Source organism: Anas platyrhynchos, chromosome 2 (assembly GCF_047663525.1).
Source record: "Anas platyrhynchos isolate ZD024472 breed Pekin duck chromosome 2, IASCAAS_PekinDuck_T2T, whole genome shotgun sequence".
Classification (NCBI taxonomy): Eukaryota; Metazoa; Chordata; class Aves; order Anseriformes; family Anatidae; genus Anas; species Anas platyrhynchos.
Window position 1 is genome coordinate 154,788,111 of NC_092588.1, and position 18,879 is coordinate 154,806,989.

The 18,879-nt window shown below is 39.9% G+C and overlaps 1 protein-coding gene across 4 annotated transcripts in view; it reads right to left on the reverse strand.

Moving 5' to 3' along the window:
• The window catches only part of CTDSPL (CTD small phosphatase like), a 79,932-nt gene that overhangs the window by 18,510 nt on the left and 42,543 nt on the right, over positions 1 to 18,879 (reverse strand). For 2 of the 4 annotated variants that reach the window (XM_038173724.2, XM_038173726.2), the window contains exons 2-4: positions 17,317 to 17,471; positions 10,231 to 10,263; positions 3,618 to 3,719 (exon numbers count right to left, since the gene is read on the reverse strand). In XM_038173724.2, the coding sequence (XP_038029652.1) occupies positions 3,618 to 3,719; positions 10,231 to 10,263; positions 17,317 to 17,471 (290 nt within the window). The remainder of the gene's footprint in view (positions 1 to 3,617; positions 3,720 to 10,230; positions 10,264 to 17,316; positions 17,472 to 18,879) is intronic. The other 2 variants (XM_038173725.2, XM_038173727.2) reach the window with 1 other exon arrangement.

Here is an 18,879-nt window from a genome sequence, read left to right on the forward strand (position 1 = left end):
CTGGAATAACTTACACCAAGAGCAAGACCCGCCCTCAGTAAGCAGTATTGTGGAAGCCAGTCTGCTCTGACTTCTGCAAGCTACCCCGGATATGGTCCTGCCAATAAACCACTATCAGCAATCAAACCTCCAATGCTGGACAACTCAATCCTTCTGATACCTGCTGCACGAGCAGGGGCTAAAGAGTTCCGCAAATACCTGTAGATACAATCTAGACTGTTCTTTAGCTTCCACCAAGCACATATCAAGATAGACCCACCTTTCTGCCTCTGAAAAATAGAAGAGAAGCTCCAGCTGTTACCTGCACGGAGTCTCTCAGCCAGAAAAGACACTATATTCCTCTGCAGTACCTCTAACAGCAAGAGAACAGGTACATAAAAATGTTCTGAAGCTTCACCTTAAAAGAAACCCAAATGAACTTCCAATAAGACCCAGCCACCAAAGTTTTCAAGTGGTTGCCAGCTCTGTGCATACTTTGTAGAGACTTGCAGGCACTTGCATAATTTCTATATGCATGACTCCCTGAAGCAAGATAAATCTCCGTACTGGCAGAGAACGAGTAGGTCACTGCAAGCTGCAAAGGTTTTGAAGCCCACCGATAAAAACAAGGCTGGAACTGACCTTCCTTACCAAAGGGACCAGCAGCTACCAACCAGGTGTCAGAGAAAAGCCTATCTTGTTTAGACAACTCAGTTTTTAACAACAAACAGGCCTCACCCTCAAGACTTTGTAACGCTAACCAAAGTACTCTTAGCTACGTATTTGCTTCCCCCACTTATATTTGAGGTACTACATAGCTGTGTTGTTGGCACAAGTGACAAGGAATTGAGTGTGGACTGGGGTTCTGTGCCTCACCATGATGGGAAGACAGCAAAGCCTGCAAGACTTTGTTGGCTAAGGGCTTCTGGGGTGGCCCACACGAAGCACGTACACGTCCCAAGTGGGAACTGCTCAGACAGACCGCGAAAGAAGACAATGCATTTTCATTTAAAACTCTTTGCTTCAGTTAAAACTGTCTTCATTTAATGAGAAGCTTCAGAGTTTTAAACGTGTTCTACAGAAACGTTTCACAGCCAGTTTTGAATACAACTACATTCCAGACTTGCATGTGGTTTAATTCATTTTATGCAAGACAATGTTTACATCTTCTTGATTTAGTAATTTATGATTTTTGCTTCTATTATTGTTTTATGATGGGAATGATAACTGTAATGTCTATCTATTCCTTTTTTACTCCTGCCAAAGCACCCCAAACTTTATTCCTTTAATACGCATTTAACATAAAAGACTAATATCTCTTAAAGCTTCAAATATGCAGGGGCATAAAAAGATGAGAATTACCCTCCTTCAGATGTTGCTGCTTTCATAAAGGAGTACTTTAAATACCCTGCATCTCTGGTTGTGTTAAAAAAACACAAAAAAACAATTATCTGCATTTGAAATACGAAGCCTATTTCATAACAGAATTATGAATTCTAAAACATGTGTTTTAAATAAAGCCTTTTGTATTGAAAATCACAAATTTATGTATGCTCTTACAGCTTTTAAGTAGGGACCTGCCTGGGTAAAGCAGACACGTTTTAGTGAAAAACATCTACAAGAAACTGCACAAATATTCAGGCAGAACAGCGTACATATAGGTGTCAAAATCCCTGGTCTTGATGGAAATCCTGATGGAAATCCATCAGATTTTTGATGACCACAATGGCCTCATTTCGGTACCCTTATGAAACAAAATCCAAACATCACCACAGAAGCACACTGGACAGAGTGCCAGACACTGAACAACTTCCAGCTGTTTCCTACAACATTTACTTTTCTCTTAAATACCCCCATCACGGTGCTTCACGTTAAGATAACGTGACGATGGCCCTAAGAGTCTAACGCTACAGAAATTCTAATGTTTGCCTAATGTTATTTACCTCACAGAAAAAAAGCAGTTTTCCTGCAGAAAACACTGAACAGTGTTCAAGCAGAATAACCTTTTGATTTTTTCTTAAATATCTATTTAACGTCTTCTAAATACCCATTAAATATCAAAACACGAATAAATGGGATGATTAAATTTGAAAACAAGCCCACTGAGCAAGCACTCTGCAATAAAGGCAAACCTCAGTCCTACAAGAAAGGATTTACAATATGTCAACCATTAAACATGTATTTCTTTAAAATGGGTAAAAAATTATTAACCACCTAAATGGTGGTTAATAAGCTCGTTTTCTTTCAAGACCCAGAAAATCACAGCACAGTTATCCACAGCATACAGAAAGCAGACTCCTAGTTTTACATTTCAGATAAAAATAATGAAGTATTAGACTTAGTATTATGTAAATTTAGACTTTTACATTGAGCTTTCCCTTCCTATTTTTGACTCTCGCTTAATTAGGAAGGCATGGTCCCTCCCTTCCCTATCCAGATGTGATGATAATCTCCCTGAAAAATTTTGAAGTACGACTTCAGTCTGGGTACAGCAGACAGGGAGCTGGCACTGATGCTGAGAGGCCCCTGTACACCACCACAAATTGGCATATACCATTAGGCACAATAAAGAAAGAGAAAAATTTGAGTTTCAGTTGGAGGCACAGCAATATTTGTTCTAGTATCTCCATATAAGGTCTTCTTTAAGTCAACAAAGGCAGAGCGTTGCCAAATTTTAACCACAACATGAATTACAGTTTGCATATTTAAATGCTGGCAACTAAATACTGCAGGATTAAAATGCTGAATTTTTGCTAGTAGTGAAAAATGGAGTGCAACCAGAACTACAAGACTGACTTTATGCTAACTCTAGCTTGCTGCTAGTAAGGAAAAATACTATCGATTCTTAAAAATTCTCCAGTTTCAAAGTATAGACCTATTCCTTTTATAATGTCTGACATTTAATAATCAGAAATACTACCAGTACTCTGAGCCAATTTAGGTTATTATTTGGGTAGTACTGAATTCTCTGATTCTAACTTTAGACCTACTTAAACAATAGAAAAATACCACTACTTCCACCCCATGCTGAATTGTGAAGGGTTATACAAGTTGCTTCACAAGCTGACTGAGTCATCAGCAACAGCTAAATGCTATTTGCTTTCCTGCTGTGAAAGCTGAATACTTAAACCCAGTTACTATGACCAGAACAGCAGCCTGCCATTTGCCTACCCCACGATCCACGATACAATCTTCTTCAGTAATGGAGCACAGCAGTCACTGGTGCCCACAGCCTACTGGTTTAAGCTCTATCTACCCAGCATAGAGCTGAATTCCTACACCTTCCACGCTCCATGACTAACTATAGCATCGTTTAAACATCAAAAATGAAAATGTATTGTCAGAGCAACAAGTTCTGTACCTGTTCGATGCTGGCCCTTGTTGGGATAGTTACTGTCTAAAGCTACAAAGCTAGTGACCATTCAGAGCCTTGCTTCAGTCTCAGGATCAAAAAAATAGCAGTGTCTGCGGTACTCCCCTTAAAACTAAGGATGAATAATTGTAGAAGGAACAATGAGAACTACCAGGCGTCCTGGGAGAGCCTGCAAGACCAGTTCATGTGCTAAGAGGCTTAACAGCTCCTACAGAACTTCCCTGGCAGAGGCAAGGTGCAAGAGATCGCTTTCGAATGTACTCACCTTAAATGAACTGTGCACTAAAGTTTCATCTAAATCAATGACCACACACTTCTTCCCATAGTCTGATGCTGTCAGTTCTGGCAGGAGGTATTTAGCTGGTGGCTAAAAAAAAAGAGGGAGACAACAAAAAAATGTAAAACCTCTATTGAAGGGGCACTGTTCTGCCAACATTACTCTTCCAGTAGTCACTCACTAGGAACTGAAATACGTGATTCAAAGTTGAATGTATTTCTGGGCTCGCTGCAAGGACACATATGGAAATCAACAGCTCATGCAATGCAGATACTGTTTTTTTCTGTTTTCTAAAACATTTAGAATGTTTTCCAAAGCACTCGAGATGAAAATGGTAAAACACCATCGCTAATTGAAAACAACAGTGAAAAACTGGACATTTGATACAACGACATCTCCCAGTGGCCCTCTTTCCAATGCCTCAGTTTTAGTCGCTGCTGTTATCTTCCTGCTGCATCAGTGCTATTTCTGGCCATGTCACATAGATGGACATTTTACACAAATTCTGGTAGCCACGAAAAACACTGAAGTGGAGAAGCCATCCCGAAGGAAGACAGCACCACTGATTTTACCTTCCAGAACACATCTCCACTCTAATTTTTACCACTTATGAAGGTGCTGACCAAGACCTTGGATAGCATTCAGAATCAAGGTATTAAGCCTGTAGTAACGAAAGCTCTCTTAAACCCAGGCTCTTCTGCAGTATGCTGCACTTATAAAAACTGGTACAAATTACATAAAGGAAGAATTGACTTTTTTTTTCCCCCTGAAATCAGTGCAGTCACACAGTCTTCTATCGTTCAACCCCCAATTGAACATCCCAATCTGCAGCTGACTTGCATTATTTTAGGATTCTGCACTGATTAGCTCATGAAAGAACAGACATGGAGAGAGCCCTTCCATTTGGAGCTGAACCACTGCTGGCTTAAAGAGGTCTTTTTTGATGAAGGAAAAGGACTGGTTTTATAGAAAAGCATCAATAGGGAGAAGCTCGAGACCAAGAGGAAATTAAATCAATTAAGAATATAAAAAATGGGACATAGAACTCTAACTTGATTCTCTTGCCATCTCTCTATCTGTTCTATTCAGATGATGTTGCTCTGGTAAGGATGCATCCACCCTGTCCTTTGTTCCTTCTGGATACAATAGCCTTTTGTCGAGGTGCTTTTGGAGACCTGAGGTCACCACTTGGCAGAGAGCAGTGTGACAACAGATGAGTAAGATACCCACTGAGCGCATCGCAGCAGCAAGCACAGATTCTCCCTTAATCACTGATTTATTTTGGATGTGGTCTTAAATTGATAGATACTGGCCAGCAACGCCTAGCAAGGTCTTGTTTAAATGAAGTAGCTAACGAATGAGACTCTGGACTGAGACAGAGGAGTCCTTAGCTAAATAAAGCGTAAGTTACTGGGCAATTTAGTGAGGGGCTCACTGAAAATGATTTAACTCCTTAAAATTAACATCACTTTCTGGAGCTAAGAAAACAGAGGCTGCCTTGCTTACAAGAGCCACTTGTCTTAATACATTTCCTCTAAGCACACATCTAACAGTGACCTTTATGAAAAAACTGCTGCTGCTTAATGCCTGTAAAGTGTGCATCCATCACAGTGATCTAATGGGACCAAAATTTACACGACACCCTTTCTAGGATATAGAGTCCCACGTATACATTACTTCCACAACTGCTTGAGCTCCAGCTTGGCTTGCTTGCTCGGCAGCATGCTAGTACAGTAGACCAGGACCAGTTCTAAAGAATTCAGGTTTTTCACTCCTACATCAAAACCTTGAAGGCATTCCACCTACATTTTTCATCGTAAGAAGCATCCAGGCTTACAATCTAAATAGACTAAAAGCTTATCAGAAAAAAATTACATCCACTTAAAGACAATCTTCTTCAGAATCCATGCTTTGATACATGTTTCTTGACTGTCTTTGAAGTGAAAGAGGCAGGGACATTCCCCCAAAACCTTTTTTTTGTTAGAAAAAATAAAATAAAAATTGCTCCATTCATTTCTGTACTTTTAGGACTGCTAGTATTTACTGTGAATTTTTGAGTGAAGTTAATCTGCATTACATATATACAGAGAATATAAGGAAATTGATTTTCTTTCAAGTAAAAATAGGTATATGAAAAATGTGAGCACCGTCAGGTCACAGTTATCCTTGTTCTGTATCTGGAATCTAATACAGTTGCCATCAGAGAAAGGATGAACAAACACCTGTAGCTACAAAGGCTTCGGTGAGAGGCCCTGACCTCCTTGCCTGCACGGAGTCCCCTCTTCCTCAGCCACCTCAAGGGCAAAAGCCAAGAGAGGACCAAGCTTACCTTAGGTAGCTGCACAGGCATGCTGGTTATTGTCAGATTTTCTCCCTTTTTTCACTATTACCTTAGGAGACAACGTGCAAATATCGACCTAACTCCATCTAAGAGGCCTACTCCTCCGTGTTTGTCCTGGGGAGGGTCTCCCACCAGAGCAGGTCGCTTTGAATTCTGCCTCATCCTGTTTTCAAAGACATGTGGCCAACTGCTTGTGCATTTGAAGACAGAAGAAATACACTTTCCATTTCAAATCCTGCATCTCTTCTGCCTTCACCTTTAAAGACTGATTTTCAACATAATGATCTACCTGGAAACTGTTCTGAAGCTGCAAGGCCCACAGGTTGTGAGACCACAAAACGTCTGGTGACTCTGGAGCAAAGATGACATTTTTAAGGCTTACAAGCCTTGTATGTAGAATATCAATCCATTTGTTTGCCATTCAAACCTTCTGATCTAAAAAAAAATTCCACATCTTCCAGAGTAGCAAAGCTTTTATGCAGAAAATGGCATTACTCAATCCCCTCACTGATGGAGGGGCATCTGAGGAGAGCTGCAATTTCCAGATTTTCATTGTAGCTAATGGTGAAGAGACACTACAGACTGCTACAGAATTCAGTAGAAAAATACTCTGTGGTGTCTCGGTACTCTAAGTCCTAGCTTGGTCTTCAATCCCAACAAAAACTGAATTGTATCCAAGATAAAGCTTTTAAACCTGTCAGTGTTTGGGACCAGGTCTCACGGCTGATCAGCTTAACCAACCTTGCAGTGAAATGACTGCTGCACTGTTTCAGTCCCATGGAAATCATATTTTATTGGCTAAAGAGAAAGAAAAAAAATGGAGGGGAGCAGGAAAACAGGACTTCTGGTGAGGTTGAAGGAGTTGGTGAACAGAAACCTCTCAAAAATTTACTCTACAAAGCAATCATAACCCTTCTTCTCTGCAGGCCCACATTTCCCATAAAAACAAATACCAGAATTTAGAAGTCCTTTCTCTTTGTACTGAAAATGTTGTCTAGTGTACGTGCAGAACATTAATTTGCTGTTTAGGTTCCCTTCAGTTCTCTTTTGTTGTACTCTGCAGCTAACAGCTTCTCCCAGCAGGTAGGCACAGAACACTAATCGAGGGTAAGAGCTCCCCATTAAATCCTCAGTGCCTGGAGAAGCCAGCTACTGTTGTGAAGCAAGCAGTTCACAAACTTCTAGAAAAAGCTAAAAAAAAAAAAAAATTATCAAAATGTAGTTAAGGAAAAGTGAAAATGAGATATCCCAATGCTAAGAATTAACTTCTGCAGGGATTCTGAAGACTATTTTCAGTGCTGTTCCTTCATACTGCACTTTTAAATACAGGAAAAAAAATAAAAGGATACTTCCATCTTCATTTTCATTCAAAAGAATGAAAATGTGTGAAGTTGCTATGGGCTTACTTTGATATATCTACTGTACTCTTTTCCAAACAAAGCAGAGAAAAGCCCAGGAAAGCACAGGCATCCTGAGCTACAGCCAACACATATTGAAGTTGAGTCTTCCACAAAACCCCTCGAATTACTATTCTGCTCACGTGTCAGCTGGTATTTTTTCCTAGTTTTGTGTTTATTTCACCCTAAAAAATAAACAGCTTTGCAGTATTATAAAAAAAATAAAAATCAGTTACACTGCTGTTTAATTTATGCCTTATCTGGAAACAATTTCATAATAAACAGAATAAAGTTCACCTTTAAAAAAAAAAAAAAAACACACCAAAGTTGCACAGTTTCTGTTTTCTGAAGAACTGGAATGTTTCCTGATTGGCTCTTATCTCTATCAATAACCAAGTGAAAATTCATACCTAAGTTTTATGTTTTTCACATAAAGTTTTGTAAGTTATATAAAGTTTTTTTTTTTTTTTTTTTTTTTTTTTTTTTTTTTTTTTACATTAAGTGCAATTAAAATAGCAAATACTGGATTCAATTTTTGGATTTAAAGATATACTTCACCTATCAGAACTTCTTTGTTTTGTGGCCAAATAGGTAACCCTAGCAGACTGCCAGACTTTACATGCACATGATAAAACTCTAGAAAACCTCTTATTTTGACTGGAGGCTTCAACTTGCAAGTTTAATGAGTAGAGAGCAGGCAGGGCTCTTTTCAGAGCCACCAAGGAATTCTCTAAACACTTGAAGTGATTACATTTGCGATGAACCCTATAAAAAGTAAACGTCCAATTTAATTGCGACCAACCTCACTGTCTGTTTAAAGGATTTTCTCCTGGTATGCATAATGCATACAGCTCAGCCTATTTCTTACTCACGTCCCTGTGGAGCAGAGCAGCAGGAACTTCCACCTGCCTGGGTCCTGACCACAGATTTCAGAGCATCTCAGAGTCAACCTCTGGGCTTTGGTGCTTAGGACAAGCAAGGTCTTGTAAGACCAGCAAGAAGGACTGATTTTGGACTTTTTTTTTTTCTTCCAAATACAATGTTGTCTTTTCCTCTCCTTTCCTTCTGCTTGCTCCATATACAGAGTGCTTTGCCTTTGACTTAGAAGCCAAAGCAGTGCTGCTTGCTGGACCACCTTTGAGAGCAAGAAGCTCCCCAGTGCCAGTCCCTTGATGTCCCCTGAGTATCCTGCTGGGGAGGAGGCATCAGATGGCCCAGGAGGAGATGAACAAGTGCATTTAGGCACCTGTCCCCTGAGAGCTGCCTGCTACGACTGCTAGAGTAAGTTAATTTTACTACCTTCAGGTGCTGGGAATACAGTTCAGCAAAATTACATCTGAACCACAATAAAGAACAGAAAAAAAATAAACTAGAACCCCTTCTCGAATCCTTCATTTTCCTACCACCACCCAAGCCAAGCAGAGCACTGCTTTACCATCACGAAGATGGTGTTCCAAAGCTTCTGGTTTTGTGTCTGTATCTGACAAAGCTGCGCTCATTTGTAATTTCAAAACTGTCTTTGGCATGAACTCTTACACTCAACTCTTGGGTGATGTTTTACTCTAGCTCAGAGCCAGACCGTGTTTCACGTTGACTGCCAGTACAGGAGCTACCGCGATCAGATTCTGGTGGCTATGTACAAGAAGGAGTACTTTAGAAATCAGTGTTTTAATTTGGGAATTGACATCTTCCTAGACCCGAAGCTTTTTATTTTAAGACTTGCAGAGATGCAAATTATGCATGTGTGCGTGTGTACGTATACAACACGCACACAAACGTAGGCATTAGCCATATAAGAAAGAATATCATGTTATTATTAATAAAGAACAAAGAGTAATTCCTAATAGTTCTTATAATGGGTGAAGGAGGGAAGGGATCTGCAGTTTTCACCACCTCCTGACACCGCAGCCCTGCAGCACTAATGGGATTCTTCCAAGAGCCCTTGTAATGCTGGGCTACATGAGAAGCAAGGAAAAGAGGGGAAAATAGTATCTTGGAAATACTAAGGTCTTTAGGGCTACCAAGTATCTCCAGAAAGAGGGTTGTGCCAATAACCCCACACACAAGCAGTGGTGTGCTACTTCCTGCAAAACTCTGCAATAATAAAATATTTAAAAAAAAAAAGGCAAAGGAGCTCAAAAAAGTACTTCCAGCTAGGAAGTACTAAGGCCTAAGTCTTTCTCCACATAAAAACAAGTAGAAAAGGAGCGGCTTTTTGGCCAAAAATGGCTATCCCACATTAAATTAAAGGGTTCAGCTTGAAGAACTTGTTCTTTTATTTAGGTTTGAAAAATAATTCAAATGCCAAACAGCATTCCACGTTTAATCCAGGAAAGATAAGTAGGAATACGAGGGCCATAAAACAACAGCTGATAATGAGAGCATCATCTCCAGCAAGCAAAGTAATACAGATATGGTTGGCGTACTCTGTTTTCCTAAAATGGCTTGTTTCAACACAAATTATGGAGCTTCTACCTCCTCTTTTCCAACAGGAGTATTTGGAAAAATAAGAGGAAGAGTTTTTTGTAGACGTGTACCACTTGGTAACAATGAGTCACCTTTTGTCACTATTAAAATAAACAGCTTCAATTGTTAAACTACTACTACATTTATTTTCAAAATGCTAAAAATTCAGAAACAAATTCAACTGAGATGCAAGATGAAAACCGTATAAAACCCAAACTCTTCTTTTAGTCCGTGTACAACATGTGCAGTTCAATTCATCTCTGAGTATACACCGCAGACAACACAAAATCCTTTTGTTAACATGCAACACAAAACAGACCTGTTAGACTGCAACATAAGATGACTCAAAGCAAAAGTTATGAAAATTATTAAAAGAAAAAGGGATAAAAATACATACACTTGGTATAGGCATGACCTGCATCTGGTCACCCTGGGGAAAAAGAAAAAAAATCACTGTAAGGGTAATGGCTTTTAAAGGGTAGAACAAAGGTCTGAAGCAGTAAATGTAGCACTCAAACATTTTAAACCAAAAGTTCAAAGTATTCAAGAAACCAGGGTAAAAAAAATAAAATAAAAACAGGATCTTGTATTTTAGTTGCTAAAATGATTGGTTAGTATATCGCTATTCATGATTTTTAGGAGACTGGACTGGTAAAACCCATGCTATGATTAAAAGAGATGATAATAAGAAAGTACCTGTATTTACTGTAACTTTTTCAGCTTTAAGGTCTACTAATGGGTATATCTGTCCTGTTTCACAGCAGCAGCAGCAAGAGGCTCAGCCAGACCTCAGGAGCAGGGCAGAAGCCCACTTCTTGAAGATAAACTCACTTGAGACGACGGCCTCAGAAAAAAACATCATTTTCAATTAAACAACAGCAAAAAGGCCAAGATGGATGGATGGATGATGACAAAACCTAGGAATCCCGTTTTCTTCAGCCAGAAAGAGGCAGCACTATCAATGCTCTTCTCATAACCTTATTTTTTTTTTTTCCAGTGTGCTTGGAAGCACTGGGAAAAAAAGCAAGATGACAGTCGGGACCTTGGCCAACTTGACGCTTTCTTCTCATCCAGGGACCTGACATACTAAGGCAAAAGACACTTCCTTTTACAGCCTCCAAATGCAGAAATGTTGATCGCAGGGTCACTGACTTAATATGCAAGAGATGTGGGAAGCAGGAATTGCATTTGCTCATCATGTACTGCTCTCAAAGAGATTTGTTTTCTGGTGGGCACTGCAAGTAAAAAAAAGAAACTGACCAATTGTTGCTTAGGTAGAAATGATTTTTTTTTTTTCTAATTACTTGGAAAGCAATGGTGCTGACTACCAGAAGACTATTTGTTAAAAGTTGAAAGGACTGCTTTCCACATTGAACATCCTCTTCCGGCTGAAAAGGTCTTGTGCTCACTTGTGTTGGAACCTCACAGTGTTGACAAATAAAAAGATGAATGACAAATGAAAATAACTCCATGCTATTTTTACATACCTTTTCTTGCTAAAATAGCAGATTTTTATTGACCTTTGACCAAATCCCAGAGAAGCTGCTGAAGCAGCTGAAGAACAGATACCAGATGAACTATCAAAATGTTTCCTTTAGTAAAAAGTACCTGACTTGAAAAAAAGAAAAAGAGCAAATAATAAGATTGGTTAATTTAAATTATCGAGATAATAGCAAAAGAAAAAAAATAGTAATTTAGCATACTGAAGTCCACAGAGGAGGATGTCATCTGAAGTTCATGTGCAGTTTGAGAAAGGAGTGAATGAGAATAGGTGCCAGTTGGATCAGCTGGCCTGGGATCAGACCGTTATCAAGGATATGGTTATGCAGGCACAGCGCTGATCACGAACCTATCGGTTGTTTTGTTGTTGGCTTTTTTTTTCTTCACTCACTGTTAGACTAAAATACAACCAGGGCTTCTCTTCTGTCAACAGATAAAATAGTATGAGAGGTAGAGGAATACGGTGAAAGATTATCTTAATTGTGGGCACAAAAATAGTCGTGTATCACATCAGGTTTTCCCACAAGCTCCCAGAGGCACTCGTGGCGATGTAACTTGCTTTTTGTTTTGGCAATCTCGTGAAACCAGAGCTGCACTCTATGGCGTTACTAGAAGCCTGACTTCCATGAGAATCTAGAATCAAGTTGATAAAGCCCTTGAATCACTCTTTGCTATATTTTTCTTGCAGAATTTATTATATCATAAAGTTCTTGAGGAAAACAATTGAATTCCCTAGGTGGAACCCTAGAAGTACATATACAAAAATCAAAATGGTTATGACGACGCTTGGAAAAACAAGCGGAACGATAGATGTAAAAGTCTGCTGGTAAAGTGTAAACGGCCATGAACAGACAAATGGTTTTTAAAAACAAAACTGCTGTGGGAAATTTTAAAAAATGTCCTGCCTCATTTCCTGATGCCTTGGAACAGGAAGGGAAGTAGGTCATAATGCTATCGTTTGAAATAGATGACAGATGACTGCATTTGCTGAAGTCTTTCCATGAGCTTCTCATGCTGGTAATAGGACAAAGCTCTTAAAATGCCAAAATTGCCCCATTGTATAACTAAGATATCCAGGAACTGATTTGTCCAGCCACTGAAATTAGTGTTTTTCATGTCACGATACATGCGGTGATAAATCTCACCTCTTCCCTGAGCCCCGTAGTTTCAGTTTGAGATGCAGTGCTCAGGTAGCACAGGGGATCGATGACTGCCAAGTGACAAACCATGGTATTTTGCCTGTTCGAGAACAGTCTGTGTGCAAAGACAAGGAGATGTTTTGTTTTAAAGAACAACCTATTCATAGAAGAAGCTGATCAAATGAACAATTCATTATACTGATTTCTTCAACCCAAGTTTTTTTGCTAGGCTGTTGATAGTTAACATATTACCATCCTTAACCTGCTTTAATCTTTCATTGACTTGGATCGTGGAGCTTTGTCTCATAATATAGAAGACTTTTGGAAGGCAATGGACGAGGTCCGAATGAGGAGGCAGAGAAAGAGAAATCAAACGGATCTGCGTGGAGATTTTCTTATTTTCTAAACAGATTCATCATACATCATGCTGATGACGACCAGTGCAATCAGACCGTAGGAGTTTCCAGCTCTGATAGCAAGGGTTAAGCAGGAGAAAAAAGTACTGTTATTTATATTCATCTCACTTATCTTCTTCCACACTGGGGAGTGAGACTGGTTCCACGTCTGTTCAGAAAGCGTGCTGTTAGGTGTCCCCATCAGAGTCCACGTGCATCTTGCTCCTCTACGTCTTTTGGATGAAGGAGATACTTCAGATCTCAAGAACACGTTCCTTACAGGCTCTGTTTTTCTCACTCCGGTGAACCTTATTCACATGGGATAGAGGAGGTCCTTTGCCCTGCACTTTCAAGTGTGTTATAAATAGCGATCCCTAAAGCAGAAGTGTTGGAGACATGACAATAGGTCATCAAAACAGTTTTCCAGCATCTCCTTGGAGATGGCAGCACCCTGCAGCGGAAAGCAGAGGGGAGAAAGACACCTAATGTTCGTAGTGGTTGGGATGGCTGAGATGGAAATTCAAGGACTTGACCTTTCTGGCTTCACTCCTGTAACAGGGAAAGCAGTAGGGGCAGCTGCTGCCCCCAGAATAAACTTTCTTCTAATTCTGTCTTCTTCCCCATTGAGAGTGGATCAAGACCTTCTCCCCTAATCCAGCAAGTACAAAAAAGCCCTTTCCTCATTCACGCTTCATCTTGCTGAACGCGAGCCATGTGCCCAATCTGTCTCCAACTGGGAAAGAAAAGCAGAGATTACTGCAGAGGAACTGGGCTGTGGGAGAAATGGCCGCGTGCCGAGAGGCGCCAGAGCTCCTCAGCCACCAGGACTGAAAGGGAAGGGAAGAGAGCCCATTTGCATCGAGCTTTTCCCCCTTTTCCCTGGTTAGATCTCTCCTTGAAGCCTGCAGATGCTCCAGAAGTCAGGTAACAAAGTTGGCCAGAATAAAACAGACTCCAGCAGCATGCCCAGAAATTACACATTTTGAGTCAAGACTGCTCGCTGCGGAACAGAAATTGAGATTGCTCAGAAGAAAACAAAAACCGCTGCCTCCCTCCCAACACTGCTGCCCCAAAAAAGCTGGCTGGAAGGTCTTGGCGAGCTGCCTGCTGCTGAGAAGGCAGGAAAAAATTAGCCAGGATTTCAGGAGGCTGAACATTGTGTGCTCCCAGTGACACATCGGACTCGGCATCCGAGCTGCAGACAGGCCGATATACCCACTGTAACAGATATTCCATCTTAGAGCTTATCTTTGGGCTGCACTAAAAAGCCGCTGCGTTTTAAGGAAAACAAGCATACAGTAGTTTCAGTAAATACAAGTTATTATTGAAAAATGTTGTATCGGAACTTTAGAGACAGAGCGGACCATTCACTTCCAGTATTAGAGTCACGCTTGGACAAGCAGCTGCTCTGTGAGTAGAGGTTTTGGAAAGTGAACTCAATACTTAAAGAAGTTTTTGGGCTTTTTATTCTTTTCTAATGGAGCAAAGTCAGTGCTGTGAAAGTCTCGTGTGCCAAACCATGCTCAGTTCGGTGTTTCTTCCAATCCTATGAAGAAGTGACATGCCATTTAACTTGCCACACATAATCAAGTCACATTATTCGGTAAAACACTAAATGAAGCACTGATTTCATTTCAACTCTTTTTTTTTTTCCTAACACATCAAGAAAAAAAAATCTCAGCACAATTACTCAGAACAAAATCTCACAGCTCTGTTTTCAATTGCTTTATGAAATACCCTTCGCTGCTTCCCTTCCTTTACGACAGGTTAACATTGAAAGAATGGAGACTCCTAATTAGAAGGAAGTAAGCTTGTCACACCACATTAAAAACGTGCCAGAAGCAATGCAGAACACTGATTTCTCTGAAACCGGCACAAGTTCTCCTGGTTTCTTTCCTTCCCCTCCAGTCTTGATCACTATTTTCCACGTAACGGTTCCATTGAACAGTGAAAACAGAAGGAGAATACATCCAGGCAATTTTATACTCCAGTTTCTAACCATATAACATCATTGTGCAATTTCATTTCCCCAGTTTTGAAGGGAAAGGTTACAGGAACCAATTGCACCATGGTCAGAGGTCACCTGTGATGAATCAATAATTAATACAGTAATACAAGAGTGACAGCAGATGTAATGAAGTGACCGTCTGAACAGCAGCCCAACAGAATTTAAACTCTTCTAACCTGGCAGGCAGATTAATGCAACGAGACCTTTAAACAAAGAGCAGAAGAGTTTAGGTAGCGTGTTGTAAAGCTCTCCCTTCTTTTCTAAAGCTGGTTGTTCTGTCCTTCTCAGATTCTTAATTTCACTGATTTAGAAGCTGATGCCCATGCTGCATGTACTTTCCTCCAATTTACACATCACCTCCTCATCTAAATAAGATGCTCACTGTAACCCAATCAAACCCAAGGCTCCTGCACAGATTTAGACCACAGATCTTTTGGTAAAAAGCACGGGCCTGACAAGTGAAAATATTCACGTATATCTACCAGTGCTGTTTTTCTGTCTTTAAAAGGATTTCCCTCTTATACTAACCATGTTAGTGCTGAAAATAAAAGCAGCATAGAAAAGAATATAAAGCTTATTAGCCCGCAGAACTGAGATTTAAAATGAAAATGCTACAGAATCTATCTGTACTGAACTAAAAAAAAACACTCAAAAGCTTAGCTATACTTGTTTCTTTCTACAGAGAACTGTTCATATTGGAGTATATTTCACTGCATCTAAAGAAACTGCACTCATTGGTAATTCTTTTTAATGTATTCATTGGACTTTTCTGCCCAATTAAGTTGTACTTTGGCAATTCTCTCAATTCGGTGATTTGTGTTATTTGTGGTTTGGGCGCACACAAGGATTGCACAACTCCAAATCACTCACTAAGGTGGTAACAACGTGAGGATGGAAACCTGTGTAAACAAATGCAATCACTCGCTCAAGGTGTAAGAAACATTTAGAAAGTAATTATGTGTTTTACGAAATGTACTCTGAAAAATTTGGATTCCAGAATATTTTAACTAAAATTTTCCAAAGAATTTTTTTTTTATTATTCTTTAAACAAAGTTTTCTTTCTCTCACTTTCTCTTATTTCAATTTTGCTGTTACTCTCACTTCTACCACTTTTCACTCAGCAGTATAGTGCAAAAGGAAATTTCATTATTTTCCCATTTATTTTCTTTTTCAGGTGAACGTGCTACACACTACTTAGATTTCCCTTCAGCCTATCCAAGCTAGATTTCCCTTACTTCATCTTCGCTAGGAAAAAAAAGTTTTAAAATACACACTCAATTTTTCCCCTTGACAGAGAAATTTTCAGTGCACTTTTACCCTGCCAGTGTATTTCTAGTCTCTGACGCTCAATTTGCTTTTCTTTCCTCTCTTCCTCCACAGAGCCTGTGTGCTCTCTCCTGAGCTTTACAGAAGTCAAACATCAACACCAGAATTCAAAAAAAAACAAACAAACAACAAAAAAAAAAAAACAACAACCCAAAGATACGGGCCAAGTAGGCAAGAAATAAGCTGCATCAAATATGAAAAATTAGTATGAAGAGCAGAGGGTGAAAAGATGGAAACTTCTTTGTTTTTGTTATTATTCCTCATCATGGATACATCTATTCTTGCAATCCCTTCATGTCCTCAAAAATTGGAGGGGAAAGATTTTTCAGTTTCGAATGTGAGTGCTGAAACACAACACAGCACGGAAACAATGGTACTGCTACATTTGCACTGAACTGAAATCCATCAGCAACTTAATGCAAATGTGCTCAGCATCATCAGATTGAAAGAGGACATAGAAAATTATTTGTGTTGATTTTACGGTACTTCAAAGCAGTTTAATTGCTCGAACTTAATGAAAGTAATCTGCTGCTCTTAACACACAATGCTTTAAAATGCTCAAAGTTTAAATTAAATTGACTTCTTAGCTGAACAAAACTATTAACAACCTAGCCAAAAGAGCAAAAGCTGATACCTCTGGTCTCAGCATGCATTAAATGCAGGTGAAGTGGTTAAAAAAAGTCAAAACAATTAACAGTTCTCCCCCTTCCTGGACTGTTCTTACGTCACTGGAATTATTTCAATTGACATTGAAAGCAGCTCCACTAGGCTCCATTCAGAAATCCTTCCATCTTCCTTTATGTGCGAAAGAGAACCAAAGCTAGGAGACAACTCAGCATCTGGAGCATTATGAGAAGTCTACATTTTTAGAATGCCTTACTCAGGTTTTTTAGTGTTATCTGCATATAAAATACATAGAGCCTTCATGGAAAGTTAGTTTTAAATCGCAGCTGCATGAATGCTATTAGCAATTCATCATCAGAACATTCAGCTTCTCAGTAACTCATTATGGTTACCCACAAGGGAAACCTGTTGAGACAAACTTTTAGAAGTTCATAGTTAAACCCTGGTTATAGGAGACCTTTTTTTACAGGTAAATAAGATAAAAGCCTGACCTTCTGAAGTCCTCCATTCTCCTCCACCAAAGGAGGAAGAGCACTGGTGCTATTGGTAGATGGTGGCTCGACATTGTAGTCACGAAAGCAGCAGAATAAGGTGCTAAAGATACTTCGACTCCTTTGCTTCTTCAAGCTGATATTACACTGGGACACTAGAAGAAAAAAATACAACAAATAAATTCATGTAACAGACCTATTTTTTCACACATACAACAACTGAATTTAAGATTGGTTATTACCCAAGAAGTTCTTCTTGAGCCTTAAGATAAGCCCATGGAATTATTCCATCACGTTGAGACCCCCTCCTTCTATTTCAACATACTCTTTGCTCATCAAAGTTGCACACAGTGTGTTACTAACAACTTGGGTCCCTGCAGAATCACAGGTTTTGTTATAACGACAAAATCAAGTCCCAGGAGCTGCAGGATCGGGGTGGGAGAGTGTCGCTGAGCGAAAAGAAAGGCCAGGACTCCTGTTTGACTTGCTTATTGCTCTACCAGGGTTAAAAAAAGAAACAAGTGGATAAAACAAAAAGTTACATGCAGCTCAATGAAAGCAAGAGTAGCACTTTTGAAGACCAGAAGTGGTAGAAAAGGGTAACATTGCAGAAAAAGGAATACACAAAAGACACCCAGCGATTCCCTTAAGATTCAATCAGATCTTGAATGAAGCATTAAAATAAATTAAAAAAGCAGTTCATAAAAGGCTTTAGAGCATTTTAGTAATGCCTGATTTGCTCAAATATTTGATGATCTGTTGTTAGCTAGAAGTTCTTGTTTGCCACGCTGCAGTGCAATACCCGCTGGATTCGGCGTCCAGGCGTGGGTTCCACTTTGATCTTGCACCTCCATGAGGTGCTTCTTTGATGTTCAGCTACACCACACCGCATCACACGGTCACGCCATGGCCATCTTACAAACTAGTTAGCAAGACGGTAGGGTTAGGTAGTTACGAACTATCTCCCTTCCCAGCACCGGCCCCGAGAACACCGTGCAAACCCAAATGTTCCTGGGACAGGCGCTCCCATCACCTGCCCCGAGCTGGCTGGGTCCAGTTCACCCTTTCCATTAAGCAGAGGAATACCTGAGCCTATACGGATTAATCGCTTCATTTTCAGAGTCTACGAATGATTTCATTTTAAATATATGCAAGCAAGCCCCAACAAGTTATTTTCTGTTTCTATTCCCAGCTATGCATCTAAAGCTGGATGAAGAGACTGCGAAAGCAAACAACCCAGCCTTCTCCACAGGTAGCACGTGAGCGTGTACATCTCAGCCTGCCAGAGGATGACTACGTGGCTTTAATTTGCTCCTGTTGATCACGCCGCGAGAGTGAGCTCAGAGAAGGAAAACCCAGTTATGGTTTTAGACCTTCATCATGTCCTCCAACCAAAATGTGACTGTGGAAGAAACCTTGAAAAGGTATATGAAATATAAATAAAAGAATATATATAAGTATAAATATAAAATATAGCTTATTTATCTTGGAAGAAACACAACACCCCTCACCCCACAGTGAGAGGCTGACACCCTTGGGAAGTCCCCTATGAAGACGCATCCA